Source organism: Lactuca sativa, chromosome 3 (genome assembly GCF_002870075.4).
Source record: "Lactuca sativa cultivar Salinas chromosome 3, Lsat_Salinas_v11, whole genome shotgun sequence".
Classification (NCBI taxonomy): Eukaryota; Viridiplantae; Streptophyta; class Magnoliopsida; order Asterales; family Asteraceae; genus Lactuca; species Lactuca sativa.
The window spans coordinates 304,005,456-304,027,111 of NC_056625.2; the positions used below are offsets into that span (position 1 = coordinate 304,005,456).

Below are 21,656 nucleotides of genomic sequence, written 5' to 3' on the forward strand. Positions count from 1 at the left end.
GCGTCTATACATGTAGAGATACCAGAGATGTTTGGGTCTATCAAGACCACCTTGATTGAGACGTTTGACGAGAGATATGCAGCGGCTACTGAGGCTGCGGCTGCTGCATCTAGTGCAACTGTGCTTGCTGCTAGACCTCAGGGAGGTGACTCGTTGTTGTTCCAGGAGTTCAGCAACAGAAAGGCATCGAAGTTTGGATGGACGTAGGATCCGACTGCTGGATATTCTTTTAGAATCAACTGGTTATGTGTGTTAACCCATATTTTGAAGCCAATCCTATAGTATTCGTAGAATCAACGTGGTTTTGAAGAGATTGTCCTGGATATTCTTTTAGAATCAACTAGTTCAGTCTAGGTTATCTTTGTGTTGTTTTTTTGCACTGTATCAATTGGTATCAGAGCCGAATTCCTGGTTCAAAATGCCTCCGAGGAGAAACAGGACGCCCACTAATGTTCATGAGCAAGAACTAGAAGAATGTATTATGGCACGAATGGAGGAGAGGAAGGATCAAATGGTTGACCAACTGACTAATAGGATGGTCGAACTGATGAATCAAGGAGGACAAAGGTCTCGAACACATTCTCAAGTGGAAGACGGTGAATTTGGGAACCCGTTCGGCGGCAGTGACAGTTCATATTCTGAAGACCGTCTAGAAAGGCCGCCAAAGCGTGATCATAGAAGTGATAATAGGCGTTGGGAGGCCGGAATGCGAATTGATATCCCAGAATTTGACAGAGTCAGTTTGAATTCGGAGGGTTTTATCAACTACTTGGCTACTGTTGAGGAAGTTTTTGAGTTCAAAGAAGTCCCTGGAAACAAAAGAGTGTCGATGATTGCTACCAGGCTACATGGTAGGGCATCTGCATGGTGCCAACAACTGAAACTGACACGAGACAGGCTCGGAAACTCAAAGGTCATGACTTGGAGGAAGATGAAGAAGTGTTTACGATCCAACTTCCTACCCCATAATTTTCAAAGGTTGATGTACCAATGGTTGAAAAATCTGAAGCAGGGTGCCAAATCAGTTGACAATTAAACAACTGAGTTCTACCAATTGATTGCCTGAAATGATATCCAGGAGACAGAGGAACAACACGTTGCTCGATATATCGGGGGTCTATGGGTCCAAATCATGGACTCTGTAAATATGTTTGACCTAGTATATATTTCTAAAGCGCACCAACGGGCGTTGGTTTTTGAGAAACAAAGTCGTCGGGTGGGCAGTTTGTCTTCAACTGCCAATATTGGAGGAAGTTCCGGGACGGGTGGTATGGTACCCCATGTTGTGCCTAATCAACAAAGACCGACATCTAACAGTGTTGGACCAAATCCTAGGACAACTGTTAGTAGCTGCTTGAAGTGTTTTAGTTGTGGGGAGACAGGTCACCGATAATCAGAGTGCAAGAAGGTCGGAAAACGTCATTTGTTTGTTGAGCTAGATGATTGGCAAAATGATGATGCCGGTGAAAATTACGAATATCCCCCTGTGTATGACGAAGAGCATCAATGCGAACAAGAAGTTGTAACTGGAGATGTGGGGTAAATTTGGTGGTAAGGCGGTCTTGTTTTACACGAAAAGTTGTTGGTGATGATTGGCTCAAACACAACATCTTTCAGTTGACATGTACTATTTTAAGAAAGGTTTGTACTTTTATTGATTCAAGAAGTTGTGTTAACCTTATATCTGAAGAAGCAGTTCAAAAGTTGGCCTTGAAAATAGAAAATCGCCCTAAGCCTTACAAACTACAGTGGCTTAAGAAGGGTGGCGAGGTCACTGTATCTAAATGAGCCCTTGTTCAATTTTATGTTGATACAAGGTATAAAGATGATGTGTGGTGTGATGTGGTTGCTATGGATGCTTGTCATTTGTTGTTGGGCAAACCTTGGGAGTATGATCATAACATAGATCATATAGGGCGGACTAATACTTATAGTTTCTTGTTTGGTGGTGTGAAGATAACATTGGTTCCCAATAAGCCAAAGGAGCCAGTTTCGAGACCTTCGGGTACTCTTCTGACCCTGAATCAGTTTGAAGACGAGTTAGAGGCGAAAGGTGAAATTTTTGTATTGCTCGGGAAGGAAGTCGCTAAGGAGGTTGAAATTACTGAGGCTATGGTTCCTCTTCTCAAGGAATTCGCTGATGGTTTCCTTAATGAATTACCTGATGGTTTGCCACCTTTATGTGACATCGAGCATCATATTGATTTACAACCAGGAGCTCAGTTGCCGAATAGGCCACATTATAGAATAAGTCCCGGAGAGCATGAGGAGTTGCGACGACAGGTGGAGGACTTGATTTCAAAAGGTCATATTCGGGAGAGCATGAGCCTGTGTGCTGTTCCTGCTTGTTGACTCATAAAAAGTATGGTACTTGGTGTATGTGTGTGGATATTCGTGCCATCAATAAGATCACGGTGAGGTACAGATTTCCAATTCCTTGACTTGATGACCTACTTGACCAGATTAGTGGTGCCTCTATCTTTATGAAACTGGATTTGAAGAACGAGTACTATCATATTCGACTTAGGCCTGGGGATGAGTGGAAGACTGCCTTCAAGACTCGTGAAGGATTGTATGAGTGGTTGGTGATGAAGAAATGTGTGTTTAAGGTTCCTAAAGTCTTTTTCTTGGGGTACGTTGTTTCTGGGGAAGGAATATAGGTGGACGAGTCTAAAGTAGCAGCTGTCAGACAATGGCCAAGTCCAACTACCATCACTGAAGTTAGAAGCTTTCATGGACTTGCTTCATTCTATAGGAGGTTTATTTCAAACTTTAGTTCTATTATGGCACCAGTGACTGGTTGTATGAAAGGGAACACCTTTACTTGGACCGAAGTAGCATAATCATTTTGACAAGCCGAAATTTCCATTCTGAACAAACCATATCAAGCCAATAGAGGTTAGAACAGTTTTAGTGAAATTCCAGACTTTAGGTATAAGTTTGAGTTTTTCAGGATTTACACTTAAGGAGATATTAGGAGAGTGGATGCACTAGGGTTTTGTGCAACTCTATTATTTCGATACTCTATGATATTAGAGTTCATTCCGGGAATAAAATATTTTCTGCCCAAAAATCTCAGGACTATATATAGAAAACTGAACCAAATAATTCATTAGTTACATTTCCAATTAGAGAAAAGCCAAATTCTCTCTCACGGATCTTCGGGTTTTTATCCCAAATCGTGAGTACTTCAATCTAGTTGTATTATATAGCTTAGATTGTGCGTAATAACATCAAAATCACGACAGAACATCAAGATCTGTGAGTTTACTCCCCAAGAACATCTTGGAGAGTAAACACCTTTTCAAAAGCCAAATGATGCCTAGACTTTCCTTAAGCCATGAAACTAGTTTGGGCTTGTACACAAATGAGTTAAGGGACAGAAAACAAACTCAAACAACAAGATATGAGAGTTTACTCCCCAAGAACATCTTGGAGAGTAAACTCCATTTGGAGAGTAAACTCCATTTTAAGGGCCAATAGTGTCCCAATGTCCCTCAAATCCTTGGAAATGAACCTTGAGACTACCCATTACATGTTTAGACATCCAAAACAAATAAAATCAAGGGTTGAAAGTGAGTTCACGGCGAAGGAAGTTCTTGGGCCGTGAACTCCATTTTAGGGTGTCAAAATGCCCTAAATGCCACCCTTAAGCCAAGAGACTAGCATAGCCTTTTACCTTGATGTGTGTAAGACCCAAAACAACCAAAATACCAACACCCACAAGTTTTTACGGCCGCAAACACATGACCAAATGGTCCATGGGCCGTAAACTCAAGTTATGGGTGTTTTGATGCCACAAACACTTCCAAGGGCTTAGGCATGAATTTAGAATGCTTCCTAATGACCTTTAGGAACCCCATAAGTATATTTGGCCATGAGTTTACGGTAGTAAATTCATTCGGGCTGTGAACACCTCAAAAACTCCAAAGAAGCTGCTGTTTCTCATCCTATGCTAGAGCTAATGTCCCTAAATCATTCCCTAGCTTTCATACTTACACAAACCCATGAGTGACCATGAGTTTATGGCCGTAAACTCCCTTGGGCCGTCAACTCATGGTAGTAAACTCATAAGTGTGCCCTTATACCTTCCTATGTTGAATCACATGTGATTCCAACACTTGGTCAAGGTGTTTCCTAGTCCTGGAAGGTGTTATCTTTCATATAGTTGTTTTAAACACTATATTCATGTCATTTTGTGTCCTTAAATATCATTTAGGACTTATTGTGTCTCGGGACTTCATTCGTGGAACTTCTCATCACTACACGCGTACCCGCTAGAACCACTCACAACAGGTGAGTTCATACCCCTTAATCAATGTTTTAAATGATTTTAAACGTTTTAATGGGGGGGGGAAATACAAGTAGAAAATAGTATGTTATTAAATCAATCTTATGTATTTTGTAACTGTGTTTTCACTCAGTAGATTTCACATATTTCAAAAGGTGACACATGAAGTGGTTTTCTACCTTAAAATGCCTTGATAACAAAAGTATTAGTTTTGAAATGTTTATTAAAATGACATCAAGTCATTCATAATTATTGTTCAAAACTCCTAGATATCTTGCGAAACCATTATTTTACCTTCTTGAATCAAACTATACTTATGCGCATATGTTCATTTATATGTTTGAGATTATAGTTTTCATCATTCATTCAGTTTCCCAGACCCTGGTGTATCGAGGGTGCATCAATTTACTTGAACAATCACCTACTTTCCAGTTGATTATCATAGGGATAGTTAGAAGAAACAAAACATTATTACTACTACAAGGAATCACACAATAGTCAGTTCATTCATGAGTCTATACTAATACCTTACATGATACATGGGTACACGTACTTAGGAATACATGATACATGAATATGTTTACATATACTTACCTGTTACATGAACACACTTACATGAATACCATACAGGAACACTTCTACATAGGTGCCTTATCATGTATTCATTTACCTGGATACTTGTACTTACAACTACGAGGATGATTTATTAGTACTTTCTGTGTAAATTATCTTTCCTGTCCCGCTTCAATGGGATAGCTCGGCGGGACTTACCATTCCGAACCCCACTGATTAGCACCAGTGGTCGATGACCATCTACAAAGGTCTAAGGTTACTACTTATACTTGGTAGATCGATAACCGGGGCTAACCCCTCCATCCACCTGCTGCTGCTACAGAGGACAAGTGGACAATCTGCGATTGTTCATAAGGTTATACCTTTCGCTTATTGCGATGTTGTGTTACTCCTAGTACCCAGCGATGACACTTACATTAATACTTGTTCTGGACAATCGTCGGATATTCATTAGGTTACATATTTCGCTTAATGCGATGTTGTATTAGTCCTAGTACCCAGTGACAACACTTACAGTAGTACAACTTACATTAATACTTGTTCTAGACAATCTTCGGATGTTCATTAGGTTACATATTTCGCTTAATGCGATGTTGTGTTAGTCCTAGTACCCAGTGACAACACTTACGGTAGTACATTTTCCTGTTTACTTTATTTTGTGATACTTTCACTTAAAACGATGAGTTAGACTAAGTACTTTAGTACTAAACAATTGAAGGAAAAACTATCATTTTACTTACAAAACATTCGGGTCTTAGTAGAAGGCTACATTATCATAACAAAACACCCGGGTCTTGGTAGAAGACTACATTATCATAACAAAACATTCGGGTCTTGGTACAAGACTACATTATCATAACAAAACATTCGGGTCTTAATAGAAGACTACATTTCATACTTATAGAAAGCAAGGGATTTCCTAGGGTTTTTCATACTTACATCAACGTTTTCATTAAAGGTTTACATGACCTTCATAATAGATTTTCATAAGCCAGACAATGACACCTAAATACTTATGAATTCACCAGCTTTAAAGCTGATACTCGATTTCAAAATAACTTGTATTCTCAGGGCATCATTTAGACAGGTGCGATGCCGAGATTCGGAGAAGATGGAGCACAGACAAGACTCGCCTTATTTTGATTATTCATATTATTGTTGTACATTATTAAATAACACACATGTATTACAACTCTACTTATAATGCAATGGATGATGTTGTTTCTTGTTTATTATATTACACAGTTGTGATACTGTACATGACATCCTCCACCCCTGAACGTTTCCGCCGTTCGTGGTTTTGGGGTGTGACAATCATATTTCCAATTAGTAAAAGAGAAGCCTACTACATCATCGATTCTTGTATTGCCAGACTTTTCTCAAGTGTTTGAATTACACACGGATGCTTCCAAGGTTGGGATTGGAGCAGTTATAAGTCAAGGAGGACGACCAGTTGCCTATTTTAGTGAGAAGTTGACGGGGCCGAAGCTGTGTTATAGCACTTATGATGTTAAGTTTTATGTAGTGGTCCAAGCTGTAAAGCATTGGCGTCATTATCTATTTCATAAGGAATTTGTTTTTTTCATAGATCATGATTCATTAAAACATATTCACAGTCAAGATAAGGGGTCACACAAACATGGAAGGTGGATGTCATTCTTGGAAAAATTCACTTTCGTGATGAAACACAAGTGTGGGATGTCAAATCGGGTGGCTGATGCATTGAGTCTGAGGAGTAATTTTCTAGTTTCCTTGAGGGTTGGTGTGCCGGGGATGGATGTCCTCATGGAGCAGCTAACGGTTGATCCTTATTTTTCTGTTGTTCTGCAGGGTATACAATCTGGACACATGTCTGATTTTCTACTGCATGAAGGTTTTCTTTTCAAAGGCAATCAATTGTGCATCCCTGATTCTAGTCTCCTCCTTCAAATCATTAGGGAGTTGCATGGTGAATGGCATGTCGGCCGAGATCGCACTTTACAGTTGGTACAATCATCTTATTTTTGGCCTACAATGCGCAAGGAGGTGGGTAGATATGTGAAACGGTGTCGAATCTGTCAAGTGTCAAAGGGCACATCTACCAACGCAGGACTCTATATGCCTTTGCCTGTTCCATCACAATCTTGTGGTAGACATCAGCATGGATCTTGTGTTGGGTTTACCACGTACTTGTAACAACCCAAAATTTTCCATCGCCGAAAAACCCGTTCTACCCGTAAAAATTCGCCGTTTATTAATTCGTTCCAATTTCGTTTTTGGGTTAAATTAATTAAACTTATATGTTTATTTAATGCTAATGAGTGTCCAAACCCCTTAGGAACTCATGAAATTAGCCCAAAATGTTTATTTCATGAATTTTAGAAACGTCCCCGCCGAGTTACGGAAACTTAATCGGGTGCGACCAAAAGCCCCGTTTAGTGCCGGTATTAGGTAGAATTCCACCGTGTCCAAGTTTTAGGACCTATTTAAACGTGTTTAAACACTCATTTGAAGCTTTTGTTTCCTCTCTCTACTCTCTCTCTAACCTCTCTCTTCAAACTCAAGAATTATGTCCAAAATCTTCAAATTTAAGCTCCAAATCACCAAGGTAACTACCCTAACTCCTAGTATAACATTTTAGACCTTCAAATTCGAGTTCAAATCACCAAGGTAACTACCATATTCATGAGTTTACGGCCCTATAATAGTGCTAGGCCGTGAACTCACATAAAATGGGTTTTGGAGCCCAAAAACCCTTCCGATCGACCTTTGGAGCTTAGATATGGCTTAATGGCTTAATGGACTAGACTTAGAATGCCTTTAACATGGATTTTGAAGAGTAAACATGAGTTTACTGCCCAAGAACATGCTTGGGCCGTAAACTCATATAAACGGGGGTTTTTATGCCTTTAAACCCTTCCAAAATACCATTGAAGCTTAGATATGAATTTTAGAATATTGGAATTGACCTTGGAACACCTTGAACAAAAATTTAGAGGAGTAAACTTGAGTTTACTGCCCAAGAACATGCTTGGGCCGTAAAAACATACTCTTGGGGAGTAAACTCCTCTAAATGTGTTAAAATGCCACTTTAACACACCTAAAGCCTTGGGATAAATTCTAGAATTGTTTACAAACAAGTATTGGACGTTAAAACATATAAAGTCACCCTTTCATAAGATTTCATGGCCATGAGGGTGTTCATGGTTCGTAAACTCCTAAAAGCATGCCAAAAGTCCCCCAAAAATTGATACAAGGCTTAGGAAAAATCATTAGAATCACATGTGATTGATTTAGGACCAAAACATCAAGGATCTTGTGTGTGGGGGAGTTTACGGCCGTAAACTCCACGTTTACTGCCATAAACTCCAATAAATAGTCCCTTTGTGAGTTTTAATCCATTCCAAAGCCAAAAATCCAAGTCTAGCAATTATTCCCGATTGTTATGAAGCCATTTTGCACCAAAAATCACCCTCCATGAGTTCACGGATGTGAACTCATATGGATGAGGTGTTTAGGGTAGTAAACTCCTTAAGGAGTTTACTCTTGAAGAGTAAGCTCCATTCCCTAGTCATACAAGTCCTTAAACGCCACCCGGGTCCTTCCAAACAATTGTAATGGGGTGTTTCCGCAACTAGAAGTGTATGTCCTCAACAAGTAAATTAATCAAGTCCTAATTAGATACAAATGTGTATCATTTGATAATCCATAGGAATCTTGTGTGTTCACGAACCTAGAACTAACATTTAGGAATCCAAACCGACGCGTTTCTCAACCGGTGAGTTCAAACCCTACCCTTTTTCAAATGTTTTTCAACGTTTTTCAAATGTTTTCACGGGGGGAATACATGTACTTAAACGTATTTTTAGTACAAATGTTTTATTTCTTGTATGTTTCTAATATCGAAAATCATGATAACTAATGATTCGAATTGCAGGGTGTACTGTCAGACTAAAGTGAGATTTCTATAAAAAGTGTTTTGAATTATATTACATTTTTGCAAAAGACATCATATTTAACATAAACTAAGATTAGTACGAATACGAATACGAATACGAACACGAATACGAATATAACCAATAAGATAGTACAAATACGAATACCAATACCAATACGAATATAACCAATAGTATAGTACGAATACGAATACGAATACGAATACGAACACGAATAAGAATATAACCAATAGGATAGTACAAATATGAATACGAATATAACCAGTAGTATAGTACGAATACAAATACGAATACGAATATAACCAATAGGATAGTACAAATACGAATACGAAGACGAATACGAATATAACTATTAGGTTAGTACGAATACGAATGCGAATACGAATATAACTAATAGAACAGAACGAATACGAATACGAATAGAAATAGGACTACGAATGCGAAATAACGCCTTTGGATGACACCAAGACTTCGAATATACATTTAATGTACGCCTTGAATGTCACCAGACTTTCGAATTTAATACGAAAGTACGCCTCTGGACCTCTACTGAGTTTCGAATACATCCACCTTAGAATGTTGCCAGAGATACGAAAATACAACTAATGTACTCTTTTGGAAATCATCAGAATAATCGAAAATACTATAATGTAAGTTTCTGGTGAATCCAAATATTCGAAAATACAACTAAGTTAGTAGATGATAGACATTCGAATGTAGGATAACTAAGTGTTTAGATTAACTAAACTAATACTGCAAGTATGGTAATCATTAGTACTTCGAAATCAATCTTAAGAACCAAATTCAATACATAGGAAAATATGGGATTTTCCTGAAGTAACATAACAACTAGTAATTGAAGCGATTAAAAACCTTTAATCAATGAAGATCGATTAGATCTTGAACAAGTATGAAAATATAAAACTGTAAGAACGCAATAATAAGAACAAAACAAGATTGAATCAAACGAGTCGAATGATTAAAACAAAATCCTCAGAAGAGCTCGACTAAGAACATCAACTGTAGAGGATTGGTAGATTACAAGAACGATTAAAGAAACCTGTTGTACTCTAGATGAATCGCTATTCCGTTAATCTCTAAATCGTTTACCTAATATGCATGCAAGCATTGACTTATATACAAAGCATAAAAGGCTCACGGTTGGACAGGCCCAAACCAGAGTGAACATGGCTAAACCATCGAGCCCAAAAGACGCAACATCAAAATAAACTTCAGCCCAACAATCTCCCCCTTTGCGTCAATTTGGAGCGAGACCTTCACTTGTTACTTGGGCCGGCAGCTGAAGCAGGTACCTTTTTTTTCACGGTGCTAAACAGACATTTGGTGATGGAGAGGATGGTATGTCTAAACCGGATGTACCAATTGATCATATCATTGAAGTACTTGATGTCATCAGCCGAATTCTCTTTACACCGCTTGATAATCGATAAAACGTGCTCCAAGCAAGCTGTGGTGTAAAGGTGTTTGTCAGCTAAAGCGAAGAGACATTTCTGTCCTTCGGCTCTAGTGAACATAACCGAGTTACGCCTCGGATCAATCTTGCCCATTTGCATTTGATTTAGATCACTGGCCGATCCCACAGGTGCTATCTTCGGTTTCTTCTTGAAAATTGTGGCGACCTCCTGATCCATTAGGGCAACCTCCATGATGTAGCATGCTAATATCCTTTTGACATGGTCTATGATGGGACCATATTCGGCTTCATCAGTCAAAAGGATATTGTACAGGACAATCCAATCATGAGGATTTAGATTCGGCAGATCCGCCAGGGAGATAATATGAGCAGTTCTTGCAGATCCTCGAATGAGCTTGAACTTAACGTTTGTGAATCTCCCCACGGCATAAGGCTTCAGCACCCGAACGTTTACAATCTTTTGGGCGCTCCAGGTAAGGTATTGAGGACGAGCAGCCTCCAGATAAAAGTCAATGAGCTCCCTGTCAAGCTCATCGTTCGGATGTGGGACTTCAAAAATGTTAGAGAAGGCGTGGAAGATGAACGCCTTTCGAGTTAGCGGCGTATCAAACTGCGAGTCGACAGTGTTGTTGCAGTCGAATGATATAACCGGCTCGAGCCATAATATGCTTGGAGTTTCTATGGCCTCTTTAATCATTCTCTCCCTGGTCCAGGTAGGGAATAGAGTCTTTCGGCTCTCAAGGAGATCGTGGGCTTCCTTTTGCTTCCGTTCAGCTTCTTCAGCCTCTCGCGCCACACGACTGGCATCATCATCAGCATTGCGACTGTTCTTTCGTTTCAACAAGTCAGCAATGGTCTCCTTGTCTTCATCTTCATCTTCATCTTCCTCAGCTATGTTTTTGCCCTTGTTCTTCACACCCGAACCCGAAGCATGACCAGTCGGAGGTGGTTCGGTTGTGTGAGTAGCTTTGGAGGAAGGTGGTGGTTTCGATCCAGTCTGCTCATCTCCCCCTTGTTACGGAATGGACACGAAACTCGGTAGGCCTTCGATTTTGTTGAGAAGGTCCATGGCGGGAGAGAGCTTTTCAGCGAGGGTACGCCTCACCGAATGGTTTAGGATGGGATCGTGTGCTTCCAGGATGTTGGATAATGCTGCGTGTACATCCGAAACACACGTTTTGATCACCTCCCTTTCGGATCGAAGAGCTTCCAGTTGTTGTTGGGAGTTGGAAAGTTGCGTGCTCTTGACCTTAAGGGCGGTGGTTTTGCTCCCCAGGACATCCATCAGAGAATTCTCAGCTGCAAGATCCTCTTGTAGCTTAGCCAGGCGGGCATCGATGGAGGCACGAAGTGCCGAGTTGTCGTCGCTTATATTTTGGCGTAGAGTAGCGAACGAAGACAGCTCCGTTGAGACGAACTTGGCCAATTGCTGAACAATCGGTTCCAAAGTTGTCTTGGTGGCGTCGGCGCTTTCCTGCAAGGACTTCAGCAGGACAGAAGCGTCGGAGAATAGTTTATCGACTTTTTCGGTCGCAGCCTCACAGGCTCTGGTGGAGGCATCAATCGCAGCAGTGGCTGAGGCTAACGAATCATGTTGAGCCCTGGAGAAGGCGTCAACAATTTTCTGAAGGGCAGCTTCAGAGAGAGAGGACTGCTGGGTGGAAGAGGAGGCGAGAAGTAGATCAACCTTCTCGTGAAGCTCTTTGAGATGCTTCTTTGTCACTGGAGCATCATCCTCCTCATCACTCTGAACTTGAAACGGACTATAGTAGACCGAATCGAAGTTCATGTGTTCACCACCAAGGTAAGGGTTTTCGCCATCAGAGGCATTTTCTGGAGATGGAGGGGGTGGTGAAGTCGGGGGTGTTGTGGTTGGGGTATTTGGAGGTTGATTATGGGGTGGGGTAGTTTGTGGTGGTGGTTGATTTTGGGTTTCGGTTTGTGGTGTTTCGGTTACGGGAGGGGTTTCGGTAACTGGTGGTGTGTCGGTTGATGTGGTGAAAATGGGTGGTGGTATAGGGAAAGATGTTGGTGGAATAGTGGGGTTTATGGTCGGAATGGAAGTAGGAATAGATGGTGGAGGTGAAGGATCTGGGGATTGATGAAGTTCCATCTCTGGGGTTGGGGACCGAGGTAGTGTGTTGCCTCGTTGAGGAGATTCGTCTCCTTGAGAGCCTTCAGAATCCGAACTCTCTCCCTCAGAGTCGCTTGAAGAAGAGGGAATAACAAGCTTTCGCTTCGGTTGTGTCTTCCTCCTCTTTGGCTGTGGGGACTGAGCAGCCTTCGCTTGTTTCCTCTTTTTGGGAGAAGGACCCTTAGGAGATTTGGCCGCTTGCTTCCCTTTTTCACCCTTTTTGCCCCTGTTGGTCGGTTTGTCAGCATCATGGATCGACCTGTGCATATCCGGTGACAATTCCCTGGGACCAGTTGGCCTGAACTCCTTGATTGTCCGGATCAGTTTGCTGTCGGAGGGCACATCTGCATACATTGTCTCCGGCATGGAGCCAATGAAGGAAAATTTGGATGCATATGAGACGATGATCTTCTTGGTATGGAACGTACCAACAGAAGACATCGATGCACCGTCAGCAGTGGGAACGTTAAACTTATCCATGGCCCATCGTGTAATCAGAATCCAGAACCGTGCCAACGACACCTCAGAGTGTCGGGATGATGAAGAGAGGCTCTGGATGAGCTGTTGCCATAGGACCAACCCATAGTCCAGGTTAATCCCGTTGTAGACCCCGTACATTATCAACAGGAACAGACGACTTGCACCGTCGGACCCTGAGCTCCTTTCTGACAAGCCCTTGAAAAGGACTGTAAATAGGCCTTTCCACTGTGGCGGTAGGCAAGACTTTTTAAACTTGGCGACAGAGGTGAGAACCTCTGTGTATCCCATGTTGTAAAACATGTTATACAGAAAGCCAACCAGAATCGTCTCCGGGTTAATTCCCGATGGGTCAGCAGCAAACCCAAGCATGGTGCAGAAAACGAGGGCGAGAAATGGAAGTCTTGTGATCTGCAATCTCGAAGAACACCCGGTCGACTGCCTTGTCGTAGTAAGCAGTCGCATAAACTTGCGATAGGGCCACCATTGGCACAGTTTCAATTCTTGAGAGTGCTGGAGCAAGTTGAGAGTACTTCAAACATTTGATGACCGGCGACATGTAGGAGTCGTACGCTAGTGGGTTGAGATCAATGACCAGACATTGCTGAGGACGGATGGGGAGGATCTGTGAAGTAGCATGAACAGAAGAAGATTCAGCCATTGTTGAAGTTTTGGAGAAGATGATGAACAGGAGAGCTGTTTGGGAGTATTTGTTCTTTGGAAATTTCGGAGGCGGTAAAGAGGTAAAAGGTATGGTAAACAGCCTTTTATAGTTGGTGATAGGAGAGAGGAAAATCGTTTCAAATCTTCTATGGAAATACGAAAAGGTTTCCTCAGTGACAGATGGATGATAGTTGAGGCGTGCGATGATCACGTAGGAGAGAGAGTGTCAGATTCCTAGGATCATGCCGCCCAACAAGCACTGTTTCAGAGAGAAAACCGTTCCAATTCATCACGCGCCTTTAATGCCAGAATGATGACGCTTGGATGTCGCACACGCGTCCACAGTGTCAGTAAAAGCAGGGCCGTTTCAAATTCACACGCGCCCCTTTTTACCGTCGTTTGAATTTTAATCCCTTTAACTCCCGCCGAGTCAGCAACCTTTCGTCTATCCTGTTAAACGGTATCTTTTTGAATTAAATGCCCACGTGGATTGTTTTTGACCACAGCTCCATAATGAACCACCAAGAAATAATACAGCCTGTAAATAATTAGTAACGGAATTTTGGAAAATCAAGGATTTTCGTGCAAAGAGTGTAAAAGAAAAAGAAATAAAGCAACTCTTTTAAGGATATTCTGTGATGTCAATAATGACACGAAACTGATGATCCCGGGCACGAATCTCTTCCTTCAAGGTCAAGAGAGACCTCAAAGTGTTAGTGTGGAATCCCGTTGAATTACAATCAAACACTTATTAATAAATGTTGAAAGGCTTCTTTTAATTAGGCTGAATAAGGGTGGTTTCGCTTTGATTCATCAATTATATTCTTGATATAAGAAAGAAAGTGAACAAAGTACTTGTGAGACCGGTGTAGTCTGTTGAACAAGTAGGTAGGAATTTTTATTTTAAAGTGGCTTGGAAAAAATATAAAATCTCAAAAAAAATTAAAAATTGGATCCTTTGGGAAGAAATGTTATGGTGTGTAACAATTTCATAGGAATCACGCAAAAGAAAATTTGAGATTTTATGAAAGTACATTCGTCAATTCATTGGTGAAAGCTTGAGCAAATTAATTGTTCACCGTCAATTCTTTGGTGTTGAATGTTGGGTTTCACCCAGCTCGTAGTGACACGAAACTAAGATCATAAACACAGATGTTTTGTAACCATAAACCTCAGTGGTAATTTCTGAGAGTCTCAAGGGTTACGATTATGAAATGAATGTAATGGAGAAGTGTAATGGGGATGGTGTAAGAAAACATAGTACCTCTGCTGCGAAAATAAGGACCAAGCAGGAAACTCTTAACTCATGTGAGAAGAGAGTGAGGTAGCTCACGATTAGAATAAATGTGTTAGCCTTATTGGGAAGACAAGGTTTGTGTATACCAGGTCATGAAGGCTATTATTCAAAATCTTATGAGGCTTGGGACACATACAGCAGCATGCTTCTAGGGACACTTACGTAATTCATCAATTATATCCCCATAAACAAACAAACACACAAGAAAAAGAAAAAGAGAAAAATATTTTTGGTGTTTTTGAGATTTATATAAAAAAAATAAAAGAAGTTAAAAAAAATAAGTAGAAAAAGATAAGACTTAACAAAACTTTGGAAAAAAATTAAAAACCGAACCCGAACGTTCGGTTGGTTTCGGTTGGGAAAAAGTTGAAAAACCGAACCCGAGCGTTCGGTTGGTTTCGGTTCAGGAAAATTTTGAAAAACCGAACCCGAACCTTCGGTTGGTTTCGGTTCAACAAAATTTTGGAAAACCGAACCCGAACCTTCGGTAGGTTTTGGTTTTGGAAAATTTTAAGAAACCAAGGAGTTTAGACATGCAATTTGGAAAAACTTTTTACATAAAGAAAAACAAATTTGTACGAGAAATATACAACAGAGAAAAACTACCTTTGAAGTAATGAGCGAGTCAGATGGTTTAACCGAACCCGAACGTTCAGTTGGTTTCGCTTCTTATGTTTGAGGTGGAGAGGTAGTGTGAGGTACTAACTCTGATTCCATCATACCTAGCCCATGCAATATTTTGTTGAAAGATGCTTCAGGAAGAGCTTTGGTAAAGACGTCAGCCAGTTGATCAGTGGTTCGTACGAAGTGAACTTCGACATTTCCATCTTCCACATGATCTTTGATGAAGTGATACCTCAGTGATATGTGTTTGGTTTTAGAGTGTTGCACTGGGTTATGACAGATCCTAATTGCACTTTCAGAGTCACAATATAGTGGGATCTTCTTCATATTGAGTCCATAGTCTCGAAGTTGACTTTGGATCCAAATCACTTGTGATGTGCAGGATGTAGCGACAATGTATTCCGCTTCGGCAGTAGACAACGACACACACGTTTGTTTCTTGGATTGCCAGCTGACCAACTTCTCGTCAAGGAATTGACAGCCACCAGTTGTGCTTTTTCTGTCGAGTCCACATCCTCCAAGGTCAGCATCAAAATAGGCTTGAACGAAGAAGCCTGAGTTGGATGGATACCATAAACCTAAGGAGGTGGTTCACTTGAGATAGCGTAAGATGTTCTTCACTGCCAGCATGTGAGGTTCGCGTGGGTTTGCCTGAAATCGAGCACAATCACACACAGAAAACATGATATCAGGCCTGCTAGCAGTTAGATACATCAGTGAGCCTATCATTTGACGATAGAGCGTGATATCGACAGTCGGTTTGTCCAGAGAAGGGGTAAGCTGTTGGATTAATGTCTAAGTCCATAACTATATTTGGTAAGACTTGACCCGACCCGGCATGGTCCATTTGGGTTGCATACCATCATGCACTTGAATGAGAGAAATAAGACACTTATGGTTATTAATATATTATAAGTTCTAGTATATTAATAATAAGAATAATAAGATTATTTAATTAGTATTGATCAAGAATTAATCTAGGATTAATTAAGTGATCAAAAGAAGACTAATTAAATATATGGGTTGATTGTGTAAATCATCCATACTTGTATAGTGGGCTAATGCTCCATGGATAATCAAGTTGGGCTAAAACCCATAGGATGGTCCATGGATGCTCCATGGTGTATTTGTACCCATGGATCCAAGGAAATGGAAAGCCATGACAATTAAGAGTTTACCCTAATTGTATAACTATATAAGCATCTTATTATTGAGGAAAAATCGGCCACTAGAGATAGTGAAGAAAGGGCTAGCCGATTTTGAAGAGTGTAGAATTCTCTCAAATCATTCTAAGTGTTTTGATGATTGTGATTCCATTTGAGGTGTCACACTTGGGGCACTAAGCACTCAAGCTTCATGAAGACTTTCTACATCAAGAGGTATGTATTCTATCTTGTTACATTCATTGTTTTGTATGCTAGATTAGGATAATACCTTGGAAGTTCTTATTTGCATGTATAATAGAGAAAACATAGATCCAAGGTATTTAGGGTTGCATGTACACTTAGGAAGTGTTAGAATGCTAAAAACCCAACAGTGGTATCAGAGCCACGGGTTGTTTTCTGTTATATTGATGCAAATATTTTATTTTCAAAGTTGAAAAAAAATAACCATGAAGTTTGTCAAATTTTAAGATAATTACTTGTTCTTGTGAAAAACTAATTATTTGTAAAATTTGAATAATTTGCTTTATGAGTTGAATTAGGTCAAATTTAATAAAAGATAAAATAATATGATTATTTTATTAGTTTTAAAAGTTTGATCTAAAGAGTTTTATTTTTTGAAACCTCCATAAGTTATGGATATGAAAAGGTTTTAAAAAAAAAATTGATTCAAAGTTTTTTGGAGTTACAAAATTTGGTGTTAATGTTTTAAAGGATTCCATAACTTAAGAATAAGTTATGGATCACCAAAAGTTTTTTGTGTTACCTTGTTTTATGAGTAAATTTAGATTAATGAATAAAATTATGTGATAGTTGGTTTTAATCCAAATTAATCTAAGAATTGATTCTAAAATGTGTTTTTGTAACTTGTCCTCAAGTTATATGAAAAGTCACATTTAAGAATCATAAAACTCATAAAAATTGGCAAAGGTTACAAAAATGAAGAGTCTAGTTCTAATTAAATGGTTTTATGACTCCATAACTTGTCCTCAAGTTATGGAGGACCAAGAGTCTCTTCATTTAATAAAATAAAATAAAAAAAAAGGTGTAACCTTCATTAATTCCATAAGTTATAAAATAAAGAAAAGTTAATTCTTTTATTAGTTTAAAGTCTTCCATAACTTGTCCTCAAGTTATGGAACTTGAAGAGTTTTTGGATTAAAACTACTTTAAACACATAAGTTATGGAATTAATTAGTTTTGAATAGTTTCAAAACTTGCCCTCAAGTTTTGGAATTTGTAAAGTTTTCACTTATGAATACTTTAATTCCAAGTTAGCCCTTAGAATTTTAAAAGTTAAAATTCAACCCTTATACTTTATAATATTATAAGTTAATAATATATATATGTATAAGAGTAAAGTCAGTCTTACCGCTAGTACGCCTCATTCACGAAGCCGGTCTATAAGGTGGGTATAAGGTTGTTGTCTATAAAATGGCAACTTAATGGGTGTCCACTCTCACCCACCGCTTGCTTGACTGGTGGAGGGTCGTTAGCCGAACGGGTTTGACAGGACTAGAATTCTCCCTTCATTAAAAGTATTAATGATAATACTAAGTAACTAAACTCTTAATAATACCCAATCTTAGTTACTTAGGAAAAATGTGAATAAGGTGCTAATCCATGAAATTACACTTTACACTTTGTCTAAGTCGTTAGTGGAGCGTGTGTGGTTAACCGGCACACTAACTTGGACTTAACAAGGTAGGTAAAGGGTGACTTAATATTTATCATAGTATCGATGGAGCGTGTGTGGTTAACCGACACATCGATTGAGGGGTAATTTATTAAGGGTACCAAGTGATTTGCATGGTTACCTCACACCTGTGATCCTCGGCATCCCAGTCACAAAAACTGAAGGGCACACTCGAGATTGAAACATGCCTTTGAAAAGTTCAATGAATCTCAAAGATCTAGGAGTTTCAAAACCAATTAAAACCTAATAATACATTTCGTTTATCTTGGTGGAAATTGGTGAATCGTCATTCACCTACCTTCAAATATTTTATAGCTTGGATTACGGCATACCTCTTCTAAGTTATAAAATAGTTTGTTGGGTCCTAGCCTTAATATTTCATATTGGGTGTCATATTAAGGACTTAAGATCAATTATCTTGAATATCTCCCAAAAGATGTCTGGTTTAGACACTTATGATCTTCCCAAATCTCTTGAAACAAGGTTTCCTAATGAAGATGATGTCCCATGGATATCATACTTCTTTCTCCTCCTCCAATTATTCTCCCTAACCCACAAGTTCTTGAAAAGTTAAGGTCACTCAAGCCCTATTGGCAAGGCAAGGTCTAGGTGTGATCACATCTTGGAGATGTAGTCACATATTGACAAGCCGGGAGAGTTGGGTGTCAAAGTCTTGAGAAAGTTGGTGGTTCAATCACTTTCTAAGTCACATAGTGAGTTCCTTTGGGACACCTATGAAACAGACTATGACAAGACCCTTAATGATCTTATCTATTTGCTAAGATCAACTTCCTAAAACTTTATGGACATTGACAATGATGACATTGGATATCCAGTAAAGCATTCTCTTCCCAATGGAAGGGGATCGGCTATAGTCAACTCGGTTGACCAAATGGTAAAGAGAAAAGCTAAGTCTGTGATAGTCCCGTGTACCATTATCAAAGGGTCCATATGTTTATATTGCCAAAGGAAGGGGCATTGGTTGCAAAGCTGCCAAATTTACCTAAGGATGTTAAAGTCAATAAGTTTGACTCTACTTCAGGTAAAGTCCACTATCTAACTCTGTTAAGTTTCTATTCTGAGATTCTTGATACATGATGTGACTGGGTCACATGGTGATGTTTAAGAATCAAAGAAAAGTGAAGAAACTTAAAGAAAGAATATGCTGAATCTGATCGCGTAGATGGATTTCTATCGCGTAGCTTGAAAAATCGGATTCGTGAGCTACTTCTCAGGAGTTATGAGATATTGCTTAGGAATAGATAACAACAAGTTTTCATATGGATTGTAAGGATAAGTTTTTCCGCAAAGTTTTAAAATAAAAAGAAAATTTTTGATTTTATTTATTTTAAAATATCCTTACAATGGCATTTGGAAAGAAAATTGTTGCTTATAAGATTCCATTAACAGCAAGAGTGGAAACATGAAATTGATTCTTTCATTTGTGGTAATGTCTAAATTTACCAAATAAGGAAAGATTCTCATCACCCAAGTTTCAAGTGGACCGGAACTTGGAATCATGCAAGTTGTATAGCATGATGAATGAGAACTTTCAAGTTTTGGAAAAATTAAGACTAATTACTTGTTCACATGGATGTGTGAGTCAAGTAAAGGACTAAGGGATCGAGTACACATTCTTGTGCACTGATTAAGTCCACCACAAAAGATCGATAAGAAGAATCAAATTAGGCAGAAGGATAAAAGTTTCTCAAATCTGAAAAGATGGGAGAGTACTTTAGTATCAGTTTTGTGATCATCTTAATGATTAAGAAACCATATCACAATTAGTTCTCTAAGGAAATCTTAGTGCATTCTTATGACTAAGAAGAGGAACTTGAATTGTTGAAGTGGTTAAGTCAAGAAGATGAGTCATACTTTGTTCCAATACAAGTATTAGAGTCATACTCCAAGATTGTAACTTGAGTGACATGTCTCAAAAGAAGGTTAAAACACTTGTCAAATGTAAGAGTAAAAGTTTTCTACTCTTGTACATTTGAAATTGGTAAGTTGTGATGTTTTGGATAAAACAAAGACCAACTTAGGCCAATTGTGTGAAGTGTTTTTCTTGATTAGAATCCGCACTATCTCTTGGATGTTTGACAAGGGAGTCTTATATGTCAAGAGGACAGTGGGAGTCTTAAAGGTCTTGAAAGTCTCAAGAAATAATCAAGAATAAAACCTGAAGTTCTTCACTAGCACACGACTTGAGGTTTATAACCTATCGTGTTGACATATCTGTGCCCATTCCAGTTAAAGTTGGCTTTGCATATGAGTTCTTAGAGTTCTCAGTTTGTTGCATAACAACTTGGAAGCAATGGCAGGCCCTTGAGCTGCCAGGTGGCAAGAAATTAAGATTGAGTTTAGTCCATATGAGTTTGGGTTTGTCATTATCCTTGCCTTGTGACTATGATTTTGACCATTCACATGGATAAGAACACATACACCAGTAAATCTAAGTGTCATAAGGTTTCTCTCCGATTCATGAAAATGATGGTGAGGAAACACTTTCACTAAGTAGATTTTATCTAGATAGCAATTGTGATATTTGCATTCTCAAAGTCGTTAGTGGAGCGCGTGTGGTTAACCGGCACACTAACATGGACTTGTGAGAAGTGGCAAAAAGGTCTAACCATTATGATTACGGCATACCTCTTCATAATTGTTTAGACACACAAGTGTGCTATCTAAGGGAAGGTGTATGATTTTGATAAAGACTTATCAAAACAATCTAGTATCAGAAATCTGAACTTTGGTAAGAAAGTCAGCTGATTTCTGAGTACATGTCAAAGCTAGTGGGAGCATAAGTGTTATGCTAATAATCATCATGTTAGTGGGAGCATGATAATTATGTTAAGTATTGCAAGCTAGCAATGTTAATTATAGAAAACAAAAGTTTCAATTGGGAAAAAGTTGTTTTGCTATAATTAAGGGAGAGGAAATTATACTTCATCTCAAATCTATAAGCTTAGATCGTGAGGTTTTAATCATTTAGTCAAGGATATATATGAATTTCATGTTGGAATGGCTCAACATAAGGAAATTCTGTATATGGGTCCATTATTTGCGTTCTAAAATTCGATTATGATTACGGCATCCCTTTTCATAATCTGAATTATGAGAACTTGGCAAATTGAAATGGAAATATTATAGCAAAAGACTGGTTTAGTCTTTATGTAAGACATCATGAATCGTGTCCCATACGCTTCGGATATAGGATCGATTACATGTGCTATATTCATCCGTTCTAAAATTTTCCAAATGCCTGGGGCATTAAGAAGGGAAAAGGTTTAGAACTGGATATGACTAAAAGGATTAAATAATTGTCGAGGACAATCTAAGGTTTACCAAAGATTGGTTGCTCAAGGACA

General features: G+C 39.1%; 1 protein-coding gene across 1 annotated transcript; it reads left to right on the plus strand.

Moving 5' to 3' along the window:
- The first annotated feature begins 418 nt into the window (after positions 1-418).
- Positions 419-2,352, plus strand: LOC128132960 (uncharacterized). The gene is made up of 4 exons (XM_052769979.1): positions 419-913; positions 1,079-1,382; positions 1,440-1,539; positions 1,818-2,352. The coding sequence occupies exons 1-4, from the start codon at positions 419-421 to the stop codon at positions 2,350-2,352; spliced, it is 1,434 nt and encodes a 477-aa protein (XP_052625939.1).
- Positions 2,353-21,656: the final 19,304 nt, after the last annotated feature.